The 26,498-nt window shown below is 40.0% G+C and overlaps 1 protein-coding gene across 1 annotated transcript in view; it reads right to left on the reverse strand.

The window, feature by feature from the left end:
- Nucleotides 1-26,498, reverse strand: part of LOC137602647 (pro-neuregulin-2, membrane-bound isoform-like) — a 52,673-nt gene that overhangs the window by 13,455 nt on the left and 12,720 nt on the right. Inside the window, exons 2-4 of the mRNA XM_068325549.1 lie at nucleotides 8,106-8,265; nucleotides 6,088-6,206; nucleotides 5,125-5,248 (exon numbers count right to left, since the gene is read on the reverse strand). Coding sequence (XP_068181650.1) covers nucleotides 5,125-5,248; nucleotides 6,088-6,206; nucleotides 8,106-8,265 — 403 coding nt within the window. The remainder of the gene's footprint in view (nucleotides 1-5,124; nucleotides 5,249-6,087; nucleotides 6,207-8,105; nucleotides 8,266-26,498) is intronic.

A 26,498-nucleotide genomic window follows, 5' to 3' on the forward strand; every position in this document is an offset into this window, starting at 1 on the left:
TTTATATGAATCTTTACCAGATATTTAAGAGAAATACTACAGGACCTCAATTTAACTGCTGTCTTTGAGAAAATTTAAAAAAAAAAAAAAAAACCTACCTAGTGGGTAGAGTGTTTTAAATTCTGAAATGTCTTGAACTGTGTGTTATAATGGGTGTCGTGGCTCTCACCCAGCCAGGAGTAATTGATTTAATCTTTTTATTGCCATAATTTATGCGGGAGCAGCTTTTACTGCTGCCAGATGAAACATACACATGTTATAGGAGATGTGATTCAACAGCAGGCCACATTACACTCTGGATGAATCACAGCTGATGAACCACAGTGGTAGGGTATTATGGGTGTGGCCCCATTACAGTGATTATAGGAGCGCAGGGCTCTGGCTCCGATGTCCACACACTGTGTTTATTACAGTGATTTAGTATCTGGTCAGAACAGGATCCACTTTAAAACGCACAGATGTTTGTCCTAACCTCATGTATATACCACTGGTAGAACTGAATGGATATCCTTTTTCTCCCCTTTTCTCTCCACCAAAGAGACAACTTGCATTTTGAATCAATTACAGCAAAACCCCTTAGAAGAGCCCACTCAGCAATTTCCCATAGAGTTATAAATAGAGCAGAGAGGGTGAGGTGGAAGACACCCAGAAGCAGTCACGCCGGCAGAGCTTTCACTGTACAGTATATCATTTCTTTTTTTTTTCCCCCTCTCTGCTTCTCATTTGGCCTCACTTGCTTCCAGCACTCCTTTTTCCCAGACTGCTCTGTTTTTTAGTACAGTAGGACGTAAGCCTGCGCACCTTTGTTCCACCTATCTGAAAGCAAAGCAAAGCAGGGGATTCATTTGGTTTCATGTATTATACAAAGGCTCATCAAATTAAAAAGACATCTGTGCTCATGGCATTTGTAGATTAGATTAAATATAATTCAACTTTATTGATTCCAAAAGGGGGAAATGGCATTTTTAACCTATAGCTGGAAACAATGTTAATGCTAATGCTCTGTTGGCTACCAGCAAAGTTGGGATTAATCAGAATCAGAGCTATTTGCTAAGCTGCACTGACAGCTACAACAAATGTTGAAAGGAGCATCGAGTAAGCAAGACACTGGGCTTTAACTGCCAACAGCGAGCCAGAGGGCATGTTTGTATGTTCTGATCTCCACTTAAACCTCCACATTCTGTTTGAGCCCGGGTGCCTTTCTGTAGGTACCGTCCTCCACTTTAACCTACCAGCTGCATTTGGCAGTAGAGCATTGCTTTCCCCTTCAGGGAAGAGGAGATTATGCTTTTCTATGGTAGACACAAATGAGTTTGCAAATACCACCGCAATTTTCAGGGATATTAAGGGGTTTTTCCCCCCCCTGCCTGCCATGCAGTGGACTGATTTTCAGCTGTTGTGCAGAATTGTGAGTGTCTTGGCATGAGGGTTTGAGTAGGTCAACATTATTTCTGAAGTGAACAAATCTAGCAGGATGGCAGCTTTATTTACATCCTATTATCCACCGGTCCGGCTAACGATGAGAAGCTGCAGTGACTCTGAACGCCGCCGCTAACTGCTGCTACCGTTTTGTCATTCTAGGATGCTGTAGCTCTTGAAATATGCAGTGTGTCCACATGTAACACAATCACGCACATAAGGCTGTACCATCCTGCACATTTTGTACCCCTAGATTTTTCTTATACGTAGCTCGTAGTGTCTGTATGCACACTCTCTAAGAAAGTTTTCTGCTTGTCAGCACCACGAAAAAAAAAATCCCCATTTATCCTTCAGCAATGACCGGAAGGTATATCAGATGAGAAATAAGGGGAGGCAGAGAGAGAGAGAGAGAAAGAGGAAGCATCTGATAGAAATGTATAATGGAAATGAAAATGCAGAAACATAGAACAAAGAATGTAAATGTAGAACAGACTCCGGAGGATCTAAGAAAGGATTTCTAGCAGATCCATCCAGTTGTACAAGAGGCGTATCAGCAACAAAGCTTTTGATCACGCACGACTCTAAACACCATCTGTTCTCGGCACTGTGATGCACTAGTGTTTGTTACACGTCTAAAAATTGACCCAGTATGTGTGGCAAGATGGAACTGAAGGATTCTAACCTTTGGTTTACAAAAATACATATCACTAAGTGGAAAATAATTATGTATGGTGCTCTGATCTCGCAACCAATGGTATAGTTCACAGTTTAATGCACACCAACCGGTGGTAATGTCACCACATACATGCTGTAAAGCTGCCAATTTACACCTCTCCTACACGAGCATAGGGCGCCACAGGCTGTGACGTTATAACACCTATCAACCTTGAATGTCTTTTCCTGTAACAAGTCCTCCCACTCACAGAAAGTGTATATATGAATTTAAAAAAAAGAAAGAAAAGAAAACCAGAGAACATATAATTATGTTCTATGAACCCTGTTAACCACTCCTGGTCTGATGAATGCATCACTTCTACTACATTTCAGATGCAGCTTTCCATGAAGGTCTATCATGGAAATGTGTTATCAAAGTGCTAGTTTGTCAAGATGCCTGACTTGTCTCCTCTGAACCAGAACAACACAAATGATGGTAACACTAACAGTCACAGAGAGAAGAAGAGAAGATGGAAGGAAGGGGAGAAGCTGTGTGAAAGGACCAGCCTCAGACTTAAACCGTCATTTCTCAACCTCACTTGGCTCACGATCCTGTAAAGTTTACAACTGTTAGAGATCCATAGAGAAATCAAGTGAAATTTATTGATTATTATTAATACATCACGCTAAACCAACATTATTAGGGCAATTACGGTAATATTTGACTGTTGTTCGATAATGTCAGACGATAATCTGAATGTCATATTTACACAACAACCAATAATTGCAGCTATCTGTTTGGGATTATCAATACATTTGATGTTTGATAAGTAATGAGCACAGCTGCTAACAGTGGCTAATGATGAGTGATGACAAGGTTGAGAAGAAGCAATCCCAAACACACTTTTATTTGGATGTAAAGACAGAAATATCTATATAATGAGCATAATGTCAGATAAACTTTACAAACTGGACTGACTCGATTTTTTAGATCTGTTTTGAATTGCAATTTTTAAAAAAAAATCATTTTTTACTAATTTATTTTTTATATAAATGATCAAAGCATCGGTAAAATCATCAACTTGTCTCTCTGCACACAAAATAAAGGTGAGATCACCGATGAATGTGTCCTGATGTAATACAAACTAACGTGACTTAATGAATATCTATACCTCTTGATTGAAGTGAATGTGCTGCTGTCAGGGTTCTGTTTCAGCTGATCTGTTTGAATCAGGTTGGAGACATCTAAACTAAAGAGGACAGGGGCACAATAACCAGAAGGATTGAAAATGTTCTCTACGCATTGACATAAAGCCCCACCACACACCTTCATCACAAAGATCATGATGCTGGTGGGCTGTCAGGTGATATAGCCTAAGACGAAGACCCAATTCCAGTTCTTCTTTTTAACCCCGCCAATCATTTTTAAATGCCTCTCTCATTTTTTCTGCTTGTCTCTCAAGATCCAGTTATAAGAAATGGGAACGGAAAGGGAATGCCAAATATTAAAGTGATAGTGAAGATAATTACAGACATTTACACACTGATAAACAAAAAAGACAGCAGTCAAGTCCTGCAGCAGTTTGGCAGCAGATTTCTTTTCTGCTGGAAATCCGGTCGGATGCCTGGTTTGCTCAGACGTCCCTTGGAAACATGAAAGTCTTTTAGTTCTATACCAGCATGTTGCTGCTACCCTCATCAAACGTCATGACTTCTGTCAATACTTACTAGGTTAATCGGCTCCTTTTTAATTTGACTCCTTTTGAGTGTTTCCCTGCAATGTTTTCTGTCAATTCAGATCCTCCTCCACCTCCAGCTCAACTCGTCTGTTTCCTCAGTCACCTGCAACCATCTCCCAGTCAGTCTCCACCTACAGTATATATACTCCGTTCTGCCTGTTGTCTGCCCTTTGTCAGATTTGTTTGCCTGTTTGGATTGACGACCTGCAATTGTGAACTCTGCCTTTAATTAAATATGAACTTTGATCTGGCTACTCTGGGGATGTAGCTCAGTGGTAGAGCGCATGCTTCACATGTATGCTGAACTGGGTTCAATTGCCAGCAACAGTGTCAAACGTAGACCAGTCCCAAGCTTGGATAGATACAGAGGGTTGCAGCAGGAAGGGCACCCAGCTTAAAAAACTTTGCCAAATAAATATGAGCATTCATCTAAAATAGAAAAAGGATGACACGCTGGGGTGACCCCTAACGGGACGAAACCAGAAGGAAGTTTATATTTGATATCCCGACTCTCCCATCATGCTTTTGGGTCCATTTGCCATTTACATTAAGTCTGACAATCAAATCTGACCTCATTTACAGAACACAACTAAAGAGTAGGTGAAAATAACACCAAACTGCATCCAAAAACATCCATTCATTTTTATCTACTATAATCAGATATTACTATCATATTTTTTTTACATTTCTGCACCTTTTTTTAACCAGATTTTTTCATTTACGCTGCCTCTGTACTCACAGAATTTTGAGATTTACTGTCACGACCTTCTCCTCTCTGTTTTGAGTCTGTATCTGTACCTCCCATTTGGAGAGATAGATAACTACTACCCTCCATCACCTAAACAGAACACACGAGCCAACATGAGCAGGGGAACTGGGATTGGGCCTGAGTATCACCAGGGTGGCATGAAAATCCACTATCAAATATTCAGTTATCAAGACACATTCTCTCGGGCTACCAATCAATTTTTGAAAAATACAGATTTTGTGAACATCATTTGAAAAGAAAACAAGTTAAACTCTTCAGTTTTCCATAATTTTTCAGAGGGGTTTTGTTTGGGTCGCTGCTCTAAGAGGAGAAACTTTTTCTAAGGTGACATTTGCTAAAAACGGCAAACAACGAATCTGAAAAGAGCGCATAGTGAGTGGCTAGGTGGGCTGCAGGTGCATGTATGTGAGGAGGGTACAAACAGGGAATAGAAGACCAGGTGGCGACACCTCAGAGATAGAGGGGCAGACACAAAGACAGGGGGAGGGAGAAGACCTGGGGGAGTGATGACTGAGGGGAAAGGGAGGCAACCAAACAACTTACTTGCAAGACAGCTGGTTAATACCATGTATGAAGTAACAGTCTCCTCCGTTGACACAGTAAGCCTTCTCTGAGTCGTTGCAGCGCCTCACGTGACTCACACCTGGAGGTGGGGTGGTGGTGGTCACTACAAGAAGGACAGCCACAGGGGAAAGACATGCACACAATCCTCAATGTCACGTCTTTGTAAAATGGCAAGTGTGCAAGTTTTATGGTTGGCATAATACAGCACATCATACCACACACTGCGTCACATACCTTTAAGACCTCCTCAGTGAATTTTCAAAGAGCTTAGTGTGACAAATCTATCTACATTTTGGGCAGGCATCAGTCGCTCTCCTGTGCTCGCTGCAGCGCTCCAGCTCGGCTGCTGGTTTTGTGAGTGGAATGAGCCGATTTGAGAGTGACGCACCTCCTCCCTCAGACCCAAAGAATGTCTTCTTCCTTTCAAACTCTTATAGGTACATGTACCAGTGATATATTCCTTCAATTTGTTTTCCCTTATTACTGTTCTGTAACTGCTCGGTTCTCTTGTGCAACATTTCAACTGCCCATAAAACAGTCGGATGCGAGATAGCAGAGCTCGACAATAACACCGACAGACGCTGTAAGGTGGTGCAGGATAGAACATTAACAAATAAGGTTTGACTATAAATGATCAGCGACTTTATAACTGATAACAGAACAGAACATAAGAGAATAGTAAGTGTTGTTTATCACATGGATGCAGCTTAATCAAGTCTTTGTATGAGAGTGGATGCTCATTAAGCTTTGGAGCATGACAGAAAACCCTAAAGCCAAGTTGTGTTCTGTTTGTTTCAGAGCAGCACATGAAACAAACTGCAAAGAATTGCTTTTAGGGACAGAGGCTAGAAGAACAACATATATAAAAAAGATATTTGCACGTGTAGAAGTGTTATAACAATAGACAGACAGACAGACAGACACTGGTGTGCCGCTGCTCACAGATCTGCACGCTGATTATACTCGTAACATTTTCCTGTCCTCTTGAGTTTTCGGCCACACAGGTGTAGTTGCCGGAGTCTTCCACACGGGCATGACTGATCTGCACCTTTGAGTTTTTTCTTCAGTGAAGGCCAACGACAGAAGACAGAGGGAGAGACAGTGACAAAGAGCAGATAAAAAATTTGCATCATTATTGTTTCAAAAAAGCAGCAGACTCATCTCCAGTCCAGACAATATAAGAATAACCTGTGTATATCTCACTGTGATTGGCTGGCAAAGCTAATGGACAACTATTAAGTTAAACCCAGAAAAGGCCTAACCTAATCTTTACTGTATTATGGGATGTGATTAGAAGAAATTGGACTGCAGTGTACTCTATCTGAGTTTAAAACATGAACTACAGATACTTAAAACTCAAAAAATCTTTTTAAATGAGATTCAGTCACTGTATAAAAGTAAATATGAATCTAATATTGATATGCAACGGTAAATAAGAAGGTTTGTTTGGTGCAAAGTAAGGGGACTACTTCATTTACTAAAGCATCACATCACACAGCATACCTTTTTTCATTTATAATTATTTCATTGAATTGAATGAAGACTTTGACCTAATGAAAGAATGACTTAGGGTCATACCGGGCGTAAGCTCTTGTGCCTTGTAATAAACCTACAATCAACTGCAGGACCCCTCCCTATGTCTCAGGGAGAGCACACTCTCCAAGGAAATAATACTAGTTGTGTTTTACTCATGCTGTCTTTAACTGCACTTTATAATACATTTCATGGTGAATGAGAGAGTTTTGACCCTCGTCTGTCACGGTGTAGATCGTTCCAGGAAAGTGTCACTGAAGAACCCACACAGAGAGGACGAGTGAAGACACACACACACACGGACCCTTTTAGCTGACGTCACACGTCCCATCGTTACCCCTTCCAGGCCAATCTTTCTGAGGTCAGTGTGCATAAACTATGGCGAGTGACAGCAGTACGGTGGGCTGGTAAGAGCAGCGATGTGCAGCAGGCAACACAACATGGAGACACACTAAGGGGACACTTTAGAGCCAACTTTGACAGCAAGATAACATCACAAGGTGAGGTTACACGGCAGTGATGAGCCATGAGACGTGGATGAAAGAGAGCAGTATAAAAGCAAAATTACGAATATGATAGTCAAACCAGATTAGTTCGCAGTTCTTTTTTGGAATATTTATCTGTATTTATAGAATTTTTAACTAAAATCTGTCCAGTTTTTTTTATATTTCATTAGATACATAAGGGTAACTGTTTGGGCAATTTGAAGGGCTTCAGTCTGAGATTAATAATCAGCTTTTTTTTTTTTTGAGACAGCCCTTTTGTTCAGTCTCTGTGTACACAGAAGGTAAATCTTTTTCTATTATCAATCGACAAATTAACAATATTCCCGTTAGGGGTCTCCACATCCTTTTCCTTGTTAGCCCATCTTCTGTATCCTCCTTTCTAACACCAACCGCCCTGATGTCTTCCTCACTACATCCATCCGCCTTCTCTTTGGTCTTCCTCAACAAATTAACAATCTAATACAACAACAAAAATCTCTCATCCTGAAAGGAATGAAGAAGAAAGAAGATTCATCTTATACTTTCTGCCCTTTACAAAATACACACTTCAACAAAAGCTAAATAAAATAAATAATAATTCCAGGTCAAGAGCCTCTAACAGTCTTCAGTCACATCCTATTATTGGATTTCAATGCAAAAGAAATTTCTTATATCAGTGACAACATGACAGAACAAAACATTACTCAACATAATAGTTTTAATGCTTTTTGTCTTTGGTTTTACTGTCAAGATTGTTCCATAAACTGGGTTATTTTACAGTAATCACAACATTCCATTAATTTATCTCTAAATCAAGATCTAAATCTTTACCCTTCATCCTTAAATAATAAGAGAATGTTCATCTAAATCAATCAAATATGCCAGCATGTGTTTGAGGAGGAAGTCATGTGTGGATTCTGGGAACCTTTGATCCAGACTCACTTGTTGGTCTTTATTTTGAGGTCTCTGCCTTTCTGAAGTTCATGTCCGTCTTTGTACCAGCGAAAGGAAGGACTCGGATTCCCTGACGCCTCACACTTCAAGTACAGCTTGTCCCCTTCCATTAGAGACTGATCTCGCATCAGCCGAAGCTTAGGAGAGGCTGGAGGAAGAGGAGCAGAGGAAGAGACGAAGAAAGAACGTCAAAGATTGCGTCATTACGGAAATTTAATCCATCCATTTAATTGTGTGTGTGCTTGGGAATGTATCTGTGTGTGTGTGTGTGTGTGTGTGTGTGTGTGTCTGTGTGTGTTGTGAATAAAATCAGTCACAGAAAGGTTTTGTTAGGGTTAAGACCTGAAGAAATGGGTCAGGGTACACGAGGTCACACACACACACACACACACACACACACACACACACACACACACACACACACACACACACACACACACACACACACACACACACACACACACACACACACACACACACACACACACACACACACACACACACACACACTCATATTGAAGGATTTACCTAAAACTCTTGGTAGTGATTTCCATGATGAAGAACTGTGGTTGCGTTTGTGTGTGTGTGTGTGTGTGTGTGTGTGTGTGTGTGTGTGTGTGTGTGTGTGTGTGTGTGAGACAGTGTGCTTTTGTGAGAGTGTATGTGAGTTTCATCAAGTCTCAGGAGAGTTTTGCTCACTCTCTCTCTCTCCTTACAAGCTGAAACAGAAGGCATTACTGACTCCAGTGAAGGCAACGCCAGCACAAAGAGGTGAAAGCAAAGAGACTATTCAGCTCCATCCACACCCTTTATAGACAGACCGGTCAGGATCCCAGTATAACATCACATCTGACACACACTAATTTAAGTGATAGGACACGCTCGATGCAGCCCAACATTCATCTACATTCAAAGTAGATTATGGAGATATCATTGTGACACCGTGGGTCCCCAAATCAACATATCCATCGCAATGTTCTGCACATCATTAAAACTTTTCTAAACTCCAATTTCAGTTTCATGTCATCTTTTCAGAGGGACTTTGCAACCTGCCTGTAAGTCAGAGCATAAATTGATGATAGTGTAAAAGTGACACATTCATCCCATGTTGTAAGGTTTACATCTGCATTTTCTATCATGGCATGGCAGTCACACATTTTAGTACCTAAGACACTAACCAGGATCTAGACTTCCGCATTTCAACCAAAAACTATGTTGTTCTCAGCAATTCAATTTGTTTGGTCTGGTATTACTACAATTTTTTTTTTTACAGTCGACCAATATGATGTGAACAATTTACCGGTATTTATCATACAAACAAGAATTGTCACCAAACATCGTATTCTTCTGCAACACAGACCAAAAATGATCAACAGCACACAACGATGCCCCTGTACTGACATGTTCCTTCAATATCAACACAAAATGTAGCTTGATTCAAACCCACACACACTTCCTGCTCATGTGAACAGTCCATGAAACAACAAATCTTTAATAATCTGCCACTAAATATAGTCCCCATCAAACTTGCACAATGCCTCTGTTTCCTTAGCATTCACTAAAAACTATGGTGCACACCTATTTCAGGAAATCTCTGAGATGTTCTTAAAAAGCAAGCTACGCATTTTTGACCAAACTTACATCTTATGCATGAATTAACATGGCAGACAGGCAGGACAGAGAAACTGGAGTTTGGAAAAGGGGTGATATGTTCTGGTTTTGTTATTTTCATGGGATTTATTCCCAAGGACTGTAAATGAACAACTAACTCATTCATTCATTCATCTTCCAACCCGCTTAATCCGCTAACGCAGGTCGCGGGGTAGCCAGTGCCTATCCTGGCAGTCTCAGGGCGTGAGGCGGGGGACACTCCGGGCACGACGCCAGTGTACCGCGGTGAGCAACTAACTGAATAAGTAAAAAAAGTAAATAAGTAAGCAGGCAAACAAGCAAACAAATAAGCAAGCAAGCATGCAAATAAATAAATGATAAAGTAAATGCATCTTTATCCTTAAATGACACAAGAGGACATTAATGAGGAGGGAAAAAAGCTAAGATAGCAGGAAAAAGGGAAACCTCCATGGAGTACCATCCAAGCAGCTTGCAGTTATGTAAGTAGGATTTAAATAGGATTTCTATGCTCACAACAGAACAAGAACCACATTTTAAAAGTTCTCATCTTATGCAATATTTGGTCTTGTATAGACTCAACACTCACTGTTGATGCACAATCCATGTCTCATTGTCTCAACATCAACACATGTTGTCTCTCTTCCTTCATGGAGTTTGTCACACACCACATAGTTTTGGAATAATTTGCCAGCTATTTTGGTAATTTTATCAAAATGACATAATAGCAACTCAGAACATTAATACATCAAATCAAACAAAGAAATGAAAGAAATGCCTCTTTTCCCGGGCCAGATGCAGAAGAGATGCAGCAGGCAGATGTTTGGAGTCAAACAGCGCTAATAAACCCTGTGTGCTACCGGCTCTGCACCAAACAGCACACAGTCGGGGACGACACAGTGTGGCCTGTATGTCAGAACACACGCTTTCTCCATGTTTTAAAGGCTAAATTGTGCTAACTTCTTAAAAATTATACATAATGTAACATCACATTTGTCGATTGCTGCCCCCAGCTGGTCAAAGACAAATAGTTAGAAAATGGTTTTGTCTCTATTTATTCTAAAAAGTAGTTAAACTTTCTACAATAAGTCCAGTCATCAAACTAAAAGTTGCTGTGTCTGACACTTCTGTAGCTTTGTAAAAGCGCAAATGTGACATTTGCACATGATTGGTGAGGAGTCTTAATTTGACTCTCTAACATGACAGTGTCAAGCGTTAAAAGAAGAGAGGTTCATCCAACATCATGAATGCCTTCTAGGATGACTGCCAGGAAGTGTGTTAATCAATATCACATCTGCCACCTTCGAGTCAGAGGCTGGTTTTTAACCACAGCAGGGTCCTTCAACACTTCTTCATTTGTACTATTGTGGACACAGACCAAGTGAACTACTGCACCTCATTTGGAGCACAAACAAACCTTTACACCCAGTCATACAACAGCAAAAAGCAGCATAGCCTGAAAGCCGCATTAACTGTATGAAGATGAAGCTTTTCTAGGTCCTGCTTGATAAAGACATGAAAAACACTGTTTAGGGCTCACATCTAAAATCCCTCACGGCAAAAATACAGTTTTCTCTAATAGAAAAATGAGCAACCGTCTTGCTGTTTTCATCTAACATTTTGCAAGTGATTTTTTTCAGGAGACAATGAGGAAATCATGCGAACTGTAAACTAATAACAAGGCAACACATGCAGAAAATAGATAACATTTTATTGTGGGATGGGTGACTTTAGGCCAATTCCAGTAGAACTGATCTGACATTTACTCTCACAATGACAAAATACTTCTAAAAATAACAATCTCTGTTTATATTGCACCTTTCAAAAGCATGCTACAAAGTGCCTCACACTCGGTAAATACATTAGAAACAATCAGTAGCGTATTATCCAGAAATGTGACCAATTCAAACGACGAAACTAAAGCATAACACTTTGATATCGTTGTGGAAACGCCTAATATTTCAAAGACTTAAGAAGATGCTATATGGTTTGGTACATAAATGACAGTGAACACATTTCTATATTATCATCACATGAACTATGAAGCACAAATGACAAAGCAAAAACAAATTAAACACCAAACAGACTAGACAGCTATGACTTCTATAGAGCCGGGAAATTATTTACAACAGAGTGAGTCAGGATGAAATTTAAGTCTTCTCAGTTTGGTACATTTATCTAAAGTGGCAAAAAACACAACACACAACAACTCATAGGAGAACAAGGGATGTCCATGCATTAAATAATGAATGCCAGTTAGTTCTTTGGTACAGTATATAACTGGAAAAAGTGCAGTTTTGTAGTAAATACAATAGTTTGGTTATATTTGGCATCGGGATTGAGTGAGACTGTGATTTCTGGGAGTTTTTGATGTATTAATGTCACGTCTTTCCTTTGTGTTTGTTAAGGAAAGGCATATAAGAAATTTCAGAGTTCGCTTATGGGGACAACCCAGTACTGACCTCACCCGACTAAACTGATTTATTACTCAGATCCTACTGCGTAGGCCTAGCTCTGCAAGAGGGTAGCACTAAAGGATACACTCAAAGGTCTTTAAGTGTATATATCATAACTCTGTCTTCATCAGCACCTTTTATGATCAAGGTAGGAAATGTTTAATACTCTATTTCTAAGAGGTTCTTCTAAAAATTTCCCTGGCAGCGACTCAAGCTGCATGAGCTGGTGCTGACTTAAAACAAATGAAGAAAGCGATAGTGCTAAGAGGATAGCCTCTGTAACGCAGTCTGTCACCCACCGTTCTGTGCTGATGTCAGGGCGAAAGAACGCGCTGTGATAGTTTGACCTGTGAGATTTAAATTAATGGAAAAAAGAATTCATCGGCGAACTAAAAGAAGTTGAAAATCCCTGGGGAGACGTCGCTGGTTCAGGAATTCGTCAATATTTCAGAAGATGAAATCAACTGAACTGTAACAGAATGTTGTTTTTGTTGTTTACAAGCACTGCTGGGTACATGTGTACAGTAATATATTTCACTCAATGTTGCTGGGTTTTATGCATTTTTAAAAAAAAATTCCAGTATGCTATCTAAAAACTGGAGGCAACTGATTCGCTGCGGCGACCCCTGAATGGAAAAGTATCTAAAAACTCACTGACGGCCTAATGCCACTGTTGTCTTCATTAATATGCTATTGCTAAAAAAGGCTGATAGAAGCAGGAATGTCACATATTTCCATCTGAGAAAAAACAGCAGAAAATTGGCAGGTTTGTTTCCTAATGATATATTTGTTCTTGTTTGACTCTGATGTGGGTACGACATGGTGAGTCTAACACTTACTGCTATTAACGTCTACACCCACTGGAAATGTACTTACTGTGCATAGAAATACCAACCGCACAACCTTTAAGTAAATAGCAATTATAAAAGTAAATCAATTTCACAAGAGGCCATGCTGGCCTTTTTGATGTTAGACTGTAAGTAATTATTACTTACTACAGAATGGACTCTACCATCTCAGGGATAAGCTATCAAACATTAGCACCAGCTTCATGGCTGACCACACCAACGGTCTCATGACGCCCAACGTAAAACCAACCGCACACAATCGTTTAACGTAACCGTAGCTCATTGTTTCTTTAGCTCATGTGTGTTGGTAGTTATGCTGTTTTTCTTAAAGTTTAACTCTTATGACTAGAAATCTCAAAACAGTTTCGCAATAAAAGTTCTACAATCAACTTAATGACACTTAAATAACAAAGAGTCGTCACACATATTACACACACTGGAACAACTAACACAACATTGGCATCTGAAGGGCTCTTGGTTAAGATCTTTGACTTGTTTAAATATTAAAGAGGTTGCTGGTGACTTGGGGCGCAGCACCAGTCTGTTCCTCACTACCACCAATCTGTTCTAGACGCCTGAGCCTGTTTTCAAGTAAGACACCAGGTATTAATGCTACACTTCATTGAACAACTTCATAAAAGGTAACTGAAAAGAAAAAATGTTTTTGAATTTAAATCAGTCTTTATTTTCATATATTTCTTCTTCCTCGGTAGATAGATGTGTGATACAGTAGAAACACAGTATTTTCTACTACTGTAGAAAAAGTACCTGCGCATTGGAGCCACAGCTCCCTTTAATTATATTAGAAGCATTTTGACTAACAGCAGATCTTCCTCAAGACAGCAGATCTTCCTCGGGCAAATACCCACAGGAAGGAAATGAGGGATATATATATAGCAGGATGACTAGTTACATCATCAACTGTACTCATCTAATCAGATTAAACTCTGCTCTACCTGCAGTAAATATGCTATAATGTCATCTGCAGCTCACTGTGGGCTTAATAACAACAACCAAGGAAGGTTTTACAGGAGACATACCCCTTTAATAAGTGATTTGGTCTTGAAATAATAATAAATATAAGACTTTTTTTTATATTTATATATTATTGGATATCATTGTAGCAGCTGCCTTATCAATCATGTAGACACTCATCACCTGCTGGGTCTGAGGTGAAACTGTCAGGCCTTTATGCAGTTAATGGTGGGACTCTGTGGTGACAATCAGCCTGAAGCAGCTGTGAGTGTTGAACCTGGTTATCAGTGAGCTCATCCCTCTCTGGGACTCTCTCCCCAGGCAACAGAGATGTTCAGTCAGCCTGGGAACGCTGGCTGGAAATCACAGGGAAATTACCCTTCATGGACGTGACACCGGCATTTCATGGCCTCAGCAGTGTGGGATTGATTGAATCAGTGACAATTCCTTCTCTAATTTTAACATCTGATATAATACATTCAATCAGTTTAGATATTCAAACATCCTGATGAATTTATCCTGTAAAAAAAAAAAAGAAAAAAAAGAAATGAAATTGATCTAAATTAAAATGGGAAATCATGTGAGGAATGAGGACATCCTCGCATGTGTCTGTGTGTTTAAAGCATGTTCATTTTCCATCAATATAAGTGCTATTTCATAAATACATGGACACATCCATACATAATTTAAAGATATTGCTGTATTATCTAAAAACAGATAGCACAAAAAGAAATTGATGGAAGATTGAACTGGGGCTAGGCATGGATTGACGTATTGATTTGTGAGGGTTTTTAAGAGATTTACTGGGTAAAATGTTAAATATTTATTCTTTGTAAAATGGAAATATTGACTCTTAGAGATTTCAGCAATAAACAGTCAAAATTCACAGTTTAAAGACTTGGTTTAAATCTTTAAAAGGCTGTCAAACTTCTATACTGTATCATATCAGTACAGTAATGGTATTTCACATTACTATCAGACTTTATGGTCATAAAATCCAAAAGGAAACCATGTCTGCCATCCTGTTTAAACATTTCACCAATAAAACCATTATGGGGACTGCAAAACATCCAAGTCAGTTAATAAATGCTGGAACAAATCAAACCTCTTCATAATAATGCCCATTTTGGCTGCATTGCTTGCTGACAAAAACAGAAAATTATATTGTGGATGAAAACAAAATATCATTTGAAATGGTTCGGTTTGGAAATATTGCACCTGAGGTTGAGGCTCAGTTTGACAAGTAAATATTCCTGCTACTGTAAACATTTAAAAACCAAAGCCTGTCTGCACAATTTTTGTTATGCATAAAGAGTGAGGCAGAAATACATTTACACTAACACAATTAGAGTAGATTCACACATCCCACACACCACAGGCTCCACGTGAGCTATAACAAGCCAAAATCTGCAGGAGCATTTTACACACACACACACACACACACACACACACACACACACACACACACACACACACACACACACACACACACACACACACACACACGTCATGATAATCACTTCTGAGTGAATGTGATGCACATGTGCACATATAAGCGTTGTATTATCCGCACTGCTGGATATATGATTGTACTGTATTGAATACAATCATATGTGTGTGTGTGTGTGCGTGTGTGTGTGTGTGTGTGTGTTTGCATGTGTGCATGCGTGTGTGTGTGTGTGTATGTACCTGTATGTGTGTGCTGTATAAGCTGCTGATCCAAGCCTTCTGTATCACTGAGTGATGGGAGAGCTCTTGGTGAGGTGGAGGTGGGGGTGGGTGCTGGACGAGCCACAAATGGACAGACGGATCTGACCAATAGCCTGTGACCGACCTGTTCCAGTAGCCAATGGCACATGACCAGTGCTCCTATCAGCCTTTATCACGAGGTCCTTCTTTCAAGGTCAGCTGACGCTCCCCCCCATTTCTCTCTCTGTCTCTATCTATCTATCTATCTATCTATCTATCTATCTATCTATCTATCTATCTATCTATCTATCTATCTATCTATCTATCTATCTATCTATCTATCTATCTATCTATCTATCTATCTATCCATCCATCCATCCATCCATCCATCCATCCATCCATCCATCCATCCATCCATCCATCCATCCATCCATCCATCCATCCATCTACTGTATTTATGTATGTATGTATGTATCTGTGTGTGTGTGCGTGTGTGTGTGTGTGTGTGTGTGTGTGTGTGTGTGTGTGTGTGTGTGTGTGTGTGTGTGTGTGTGTGTGTGTGTGTGGCATAAATGTAATTTTTCTAAAATGGGGCCTGGAAGGTCAGCTGACTTAGGCCTGCCCGGTCTCTGCCTGTGTCTAACAGCCTCCTTAAGATGAAGCAGACCTGTTGAACATCAGGCAGTATTTAAGACACCTGCATGGGTGACATAGTTATAGCTGTCTGTACCTGCAGTCAGATCAACAACCTCATTGTAATGATGGACTGCTTGACTTTTGTTTGTCCCTTTAAGTTAACTTATGTTAGCCTGTTAACTCATCAATGCCACATTTACCCCATTTGCTGCCCTTTCAACTGAAGTGCCTTCAGATGAGGGCCATGCTCTACCAGTAGAGGTATTAGGGAGGTATTGTCCTTTCCCCAGGTGTATTTTAAATGTTTAAGGCTGACCCAGGATTTTTAATAAAGTTACATATTCCACATTTCTAAAACTAGCCTGCTGCTATTTTTGTATGTTTTCTTTACCGCATCCTTTCTTGGTTATTTATCACCTTCACTGTGTAAGAACAAATCCATAGCACCACAGCCCTCACATATGATGGGAGTCAGCTGACAGAGAGCGAGGCTTTGAGCAAAGACGTCTGCTACATTCATAAAATGTACAAAAGCATGTGGAGTTGAAACTGTGTGTGCGTGCTCATGTACAAAGAGAGAAGCCTCTTCTGTCTCATTCTCCCATCAGTGTGATTTCTCTAGCCCACAGCTGTCACCATGGAAACCAGGGAGGGTGCAGGAGATGCAGGAGAGTAAGAGAGAGGATGTAAGGCAGAAAGACAGGGGAAAGGAGGTTGAGACTGAGTGGAAGAGAGAATGAGGGAGAGGTTGAGAGGAGAGACGGATGAGCACTGGTGGTAGAAGCAACGCAGACACAACAGGCCTTCATCACAGCTAACACACACTGCTAACACACACAGCTAACACACACACAGCTAACACACAGCTAACACACACACTGCTAACACACATAGCTAACACACACACAGCTAACACACACTGCTAACACACACAGCTAATGCACACAGCTAACACACACACAGCTAATACACACACAGCTAATGCCCAAAGCTAATACACACACAGCTAATGCATGCAGCTGACACACACACAGCTAACACACACAGCTAACACACACATCTAACACACACAGCTAACACACACCATCACTACCACTAACACACATCACTAACACTAACACACAACACTAACACTAACACACACCATCACAAACACACATCACTAACACTAACACACATCAATAACACTAACACACCATCACTAACACTAACACACATCACTAACACTAACACACCATCACTAACACTAACACACATCACTAACACTAACACACACCATCACTAACACTAACACACACCATCACTAACACTAACACACATCACTAACACTAACACACACCATCACTAACACACATCACTAACACTAACACACATCACTAACACTAACACACCATCACTAACACTAACACACATCACTAACACTAACACACACCATCACTAACACTAACACACATTACTAACACTAACACACACTATCACTAACACTAACACACACCATCACTAACACTAACACACATCACTAACACTAACACACATCACTAACACTAACACACATCACTAACACTAACACACACCATCACTAACACTAACACACATCACTAACACTAACACACATCACTCACACTAACACACATCACTAACACTAACACACACCATCACTAACACTAACAAACACCATCACTAACACTAACACACATCACTAACACTAACACACATCACTAACACTAACACACACCATCACTAACACTAACACACACCATCACTAACACTAACACACATCACTAACACTAACACACATCACTAACACTAACACACACCATCACTAACACACATCACTAACACACATCATCACTAACACTAACACACATCACTAACACACATCACTACCACTAACACACACCATCACTAACACTAACACACATCACTAACACACACCATCACTAACACTAACACACATCACGAACACTAACACACACCATCACTAACACTAACACACATCACTAATACTAACACACACCATCACTAACACTAACACACACACCATCACTAACACACACCATCACTAACACTAACACACATCACTAACACTAACACACACCATCACTAACACTAACACACATCACTAACACTAACACACATCACTAACACTAACACACATCATCACTAACACTAACACACACCATCACTAACACTAACACAAAGCACGAACACTAACACACACCATCACTAACACTAACACACATCACTAATACTAACACACACCATCACTAACACAAACCATCACTAACACTAACACACATCACGAACACTAACACACATCACGAACACTAACACACACCATCACGAACACTAACACACATCACTAACACTAACACACACCATCACTAACACACATCACTAACACTAACACACATCACTAACACTAACACACACTATTACTAACACTAACACACATCATCACTAACACTAACACACATCACTAACACTAACACACATCACTAACACTAACACACACCATCACTAACACTAACACACACCATCACTAACACTAACACACATCACTAACACTAACACACATCACTAACACTAACACACACATCACTAACACACATCACTAACACTAACACACACCATCACTAACACTAACACACACCATCACTAACAGACATCACTAACACTAACACACACCATCACTAACACACATCACTAACACTAACACACACCATCACGAACACTAACACACACCATCACGAACACTAACACACATCATCACTAACACTAACACACACCATAACTAACACTAACACAAAGCACGAACACTAACACACACCATCACTAACACTAACACACATCACTAATACTAACACACACCATCACTAACACACACCATCACTAACACACACCATCACTAACACTAACACACATCACCAACACTAACACACACCATCACGAACACTAACATACATCACTAACACTAACACACACTATTACTAACACTAACACACATCATCACTAACACTAACACACATCACTAACACTAACACACATCACTAACACTAACACACATCACTAACACTAACACACACCATCACTAACACTAACACACATTACTAACACTAACACACACTATCACTAACACTAACACACACCATCACTAACACTAACACACATCACTAACACTAACACACACCATCACTAACACTAACACACATCACTAACACTAACACACATCACTACCACTAACACACACCATCACTAACACTAACACACATCACTAGCACACACCATCACTAACACTAACACACATCACGAACACTAACACACACCATCACTAACACTAACACACATCACTAATACTAACACACACCATCACTAACACTAACACACACACCATCACTAACACACACCATCACTAACACTAACACACATCACTAACACTAACACACACCATCACTAACACTAACACACATCACTAACACTAACACACATCACTAACACTAACACACACCATCACTAACACTAACACACATCACTAACACTAACACACCATCACTAACACTAACAAACACCATCACTAACACTAACACACATCACTAACACTAACACACACCATCACTAACACTAACACACACCATCACTAACACTAACACACACCATCACTAACACTAACACACATCACTAACACTAACACACATCACTAACACTAACACACACCATCACTAACACACATCACTAACACACATCATCACTAACACTAACACACATCACTAACACACATCACTACCACTAACACACACCATCACTAACACTAACACACATCACTAACACACACCATCACTAACACACACATCACGAACACTAACACACACCATCACTAACACTAACACACATCACTAATACTAACACACACCATCACTAACACTAACACACACACCATCACTAACACACACCATCACTAACACTAACACACATCACTAACACTAACACACACCATCACTAACACTAACACACATCACTAACACTAACACACATCACTAACACTAACACACAACACTAATACTAACACACACCATCACAAACACACATCACTAACACTAACACACATCAATAACACTAACACACCATCACTAACACTAACACGCATCACTAACACTAACACACCATCACTAACACTAACACACATCACTAACACTAACACACCATCACTAACACTAACACACACCATCACTAACACTAACACACATCACTAACACTAACACACACCATCACTAACACACATCACTAACACTAACACACATCACTAACACTAACACACCATCACTAACACTAACACACATCACTAACACTAACACACACCATCACTAACACTAACACACATTACTAACACTAACACACACTATCACTAACACTAACACACACCATCACTAACACTAACACACATCACTAACACTAACACACCATCACTAACACTAACACACACCATCACTAACACTAACACACATCACTAACACTAACACACACCATCACTAACACACATCACTAACACTAACACACATCACTAACACTAACACACCATCACTAACACTAACACACATCACTAACACTAACACACACCATCACTAACACTAACACACATCACTAACACTAACACACATCACTAACACTAACACACATCACTAACACTAACACACATCACTAACACTAACACACACCATCACTAACACTAACAAACACCATCACTAACACTAACACACATCACTAACACTAACACACATCACTAACACTAACACACACCATCACTAACACTAACACACACCATCACTAACACTAACACACATCACTAACACTAACACACATCACTAACACTAACACACACCATCAGTAACACACATCACTAACACACATCATCACTAACACACATCACTAACACACATCACTACCACTAACACACACCATCACTAACACTAACACACATCACTAACACACACCATCACTAACACTAACACACATCACGAACACTAACACACACCATCACTAACACTAACACACATCACTAATACTAACACACACCATCACTAACACTAACACACACACCATCACTAACACACACCATCACTAACACTAACACACATCACTAACACTAACACACACCATCACTAACACTAACACACATCACTAACACTAACACACATCACTAACACTAACACACATCATCACTAACACTAACACACACCATCACTAACACTAACACAAAGCACGAACACTAACACACACCATCACTAACACTAACACACATTACTAACACTAACACACACCATCACTAACACTAACACAAAGCACGAACACTAACACACACCATCACTAACACTAACACACATCACTAATACTAACACACACCATCACTAACACACACCATCACTAACACACACCATCACTAACACTAACACACATCACGAACACTAACACACACCATCACGAACACTAACATACATCACTAACACTAACACACATCACTAACACTAACACACACCATCACTAACACACATCACTAACACTAACACACATCACTAACACTAACACACACTATTACTAACACTAACACACATCATCACTAACACTAACACACATCACTAACACTAACACACATCACTAACACTAACACACACCATCACTAACACTAACACACACCATCACTAACACTAACACACACATCACTAACACACATCACTAACACTAACACACACCATCACTAACACTAACACACACCATCACTAACACTAACACACATCACTAACACTAACACACATCACTAACACTAACACACACATCACTAACACACATCACTAACACTAACACACACCATCACTAACACTAACACACACCATCACTAACACACATCACTAACACTAACACACACCATCACTAACACACATCACTAACACTAACACACACCATCACGAACACTAACACACACCATCACGAACACTAACACACACCATCACGAACACTAACACACATCATCACTAACACTAACACACACCATCACTAACACTAACACAAAGCACGAACACTAACACACACCATCACTAACACTAACACACATCACTAATACTAACACACACCATCACTAACACACACCATCACTAACACTAACACACATCACGAACACTAACACACACCATCACGAACACTAACATACATCACTAACACTAACACACACTATTACTAACACTAACACACATCATCACTAACACTAACACACATCACTAACACTAACACTCATCACTAACACTAACACACATCACTAACACTAACACACACCATCACTAACACTAACACACATTACTAACACTAACACACACTATCACTAACACTAACACACACCATCACTAACACTAACACACATCACTAACACTAACACACACCATCACTAACACTAACACACACCATCACTAACACTAACACACATCACTAACACTAACACACATCACTAACACTAACACACACATCACTAACACACATCACTAACACTAACACACACCATCACTAACACTAACACACACCATCACTAACACACATCACTAACACTAACACACACCATCACTAACACACATCACTAACACTAACACACACCATCACTAACACTAACACACACCATCACTAACACTAACACACACCATCACACACATCACTAACACTAACACACATCACTAACACTAACACACACCATCACTAACACTAACACACATCACTAACACTAACACACACCATCACTAACACACATCACTAACACTAACACACATCACTAACACTAACACACCATCACTAACACTAACACACATCACTACCACTAACACACACCATCACTAACACTAACACACATCACTAACACACACCATCACTAACACTAACACACATCACGAACACTAACACACACCATCACTAACACTAACACACACCATCACTAACACTAACACACATCACTAACACTAACACACACCATCACTAACACACATCACTAACACTAACACACATCACTAACACTAACACACCATCACTAACACTAACACACCATCACTAACACTAACACACACCATCACTAACACTAACACACATCACTAACACTAACACACATCACTAACACTAACACACACATCACTAAAACACATCACTAACACTAACACACACCATCACTAACACTAACACACACCATCACTAACACACATCACTAACACTAACACACATCATCACTAACACTAACACACATCACTAACACTACCACACATCACTAACACTAACACACACCATCACTAACACTAACACACATCACTAATACTAACACACACCATCACTAACACTAACACACATCACTAACACTAACACACACCATCACTAACACACATCACTAACACTAACACACACCATCACTAACACTAACACACACCATCACGAACACTAACACACATCATCACTAACACTAACACACATCACTAACACTACCACACATCACAAACACTAACACACACCATCACTAACACTAACACACATCACTAATACTAACACACACCATCACTAACACTAACACACATCACTAACACACACCATCACTAACACTAACACACATCACTAACACTAACACACACATCACTAACACTAACACACATCACTAACACTAACACACATCACTAACACTAACACACACCATCACTAACACTAACACACATCACTAACACTAACACACACCATCACGAACACTAACACACATCACTAACACTAACACACACCATCACTAACACACATCACTAACACTAACACACACCATCACTAACACTAACACACACCATCACGAACACTAACACACATCATCACTAACACTAACACACATCACTAACACTACCACACATCACAAACACTAACACACACCATCACTAACACTAACACACATCACTAATACTAACACACACCATCACTAACACTAACACACATCACTAACACACACCATCACTAACACTAACACACATCACTAACACTAACACACACATCACTAACACTAACACACATCACTAACACTAACACACATCACTAACACTAACACACACCATCACTAACACTAACACACATCACTAACACTAACACACACCATCACGAACACTAACACACATCACTAACACTAACACACACCATCATTAACACTAACACACACCATCACTAACACACCATCACTAACACACACCACTAACACTAACACTAACACACACCACTAACACTAACACACACCATCACTAACTCTGACTTGACCTTGTCAATCAGCACTAGAGTTGTTCATTGTTAGATGGATAGATGGTAGGTTGGTAGGGATGCAGGTAGGAAGGCAGATAGATAGATGACAGACAGACAGACAGACAGACAGACAGACAGACAGACAGACAGACAGACAGACAGACAGACAGACAGACAGACAGACAGACAGACAGACAGACAATAGATAGGTAGATAGATAGACAGATAGATAGATAGATAAATAGTCAGATAGACAATGGGAGGATGTGCAAAGTTGGCAATGAATAGTTAATGAAGGGCTTGCGGGCAGAACGGTAGGGAGAACCGATTCTCTCTCTGTCTCTCCTTTCTCCTTCTTTTCATCTTTCTCTGGGTTGGGAGTCATTCTGCTCCCCACATGTCCTCCATTTATCTTTTTCTTTCCCTTTCCATCTCCATAGCACTTGATTCATTCATTCATCTCTCTCTCTCTCTGTGTGTCTGTCTCACTTCTGTCTCACCTCCTGTTTTCATCCATCCTGTTATCTTCCCTCTCTCTCCTCCATCACTTATCCTACACCACCACCTCACCATTTCTCACCTTTCATTTCTCCCATCAGCTTACCCCCCAAGACGCACACACCATTAGCAGCAGGCTTGTAAGGGAGCCTAACCCTCCTGATAAGGGGATTGAAACATTGATCACATCTGTCTTCAATCAGGAGCTAAATATTCTAATGAAGATTCTATTGTCCATTGCCCTTTGGAGAGTCCAGACACAGACAATGACAGGAGAAGGTGACCTACTGACAAACAAAATGATAAGAATATTTGATGTGGCGTGCCTCATGGTCCAGTCATTGTTCCCCTCTCTTTCTGCATGTAAACATGACTATTAAATTCTATCATTTATAACTTTAATATCAGTTTCGCTTTAACATATAGCACCTTTTTGAAATGTTAGTTTCCAGTGTTAGTGAATGGATCATAAATTATATTCTGAATCAGAGAAGTGTAGAAAAGATCCATTCATTCACACTCATTATGACTTGTCTACATCAGACATGTCAAAGCTGATATTTCCATTTATGATAATAATAATGATTGGCTAGAGTTACAGTATACTCACAAGTGTACTACTTGTAGTATTCATTGTTTAGTACACTTCCTGTTTCACGAATAATGGTACTTTTTTGAGACTTTGCAATGGTGATCCATCCATCCATCCATCCACCCATCCATCCATCCATCCTCCCATCCATCCATCCATCCATCCATCCATCCATCCATCCATTTTCTTTGCATACCCACCTTGTTGGTCACAGGTCTACTGAAGCCTATCCCAGATTGTTACAGGTGAGAGGCAGGGTACACCCCGGATGCATTGCCTGTGCATTGCAGGGCTGCAAAATTGATCTCCAGAGTGAATGTTATATCCTTGATTCTCATTTTTACAAGCTTGACAAGTCTCCTGAGGTTCTTCACTTCTTGTAAATGACCAAGTTGAGGACGAGAAGTCTAAGTCTAACTTTTGGGCCATTTTGACTATACTTTTCAGGTATCCCTAGTTTAGTGCATTCTGGCCTAATTAAAAGTGTGAACACACTTGATGTTGCACAGCTCAGCCAGGTCCTTTGTTAAAACCAATGCTAGTGAGAACTAAACTTATGCTGGCTGTGACCTAATATTTGACTAAAGGGCTGAGCTCTCTGAAGCAGCAAGACTATCTATAAATAAGCCCAATTGAACAAGAAGCAGACAATCAATGATACAGGTAGAAAACAACCCCCCCCCCCATCAACAAAATTTATTCTGAAGAGCAAACAAACACAATCAGTGTATCTGCAACCCAAACTGTCAAACTGACAGGTGTGCTCACATTCACTTTT

Source organism: Antennarius striatus, chromosome 10, assembly GCF_040054535.1.
Source record: "Antennarius striatus isolate MH-2024 chromosome 10, ASM4005453v1, whole genome shotgun sequence".
Lineage (NCBI taxonomy): Eukaryota > Metazoa > Chordata > Actinopteri > Lophiiformes > Antennariidae > Antennarius > Antennarius striatus.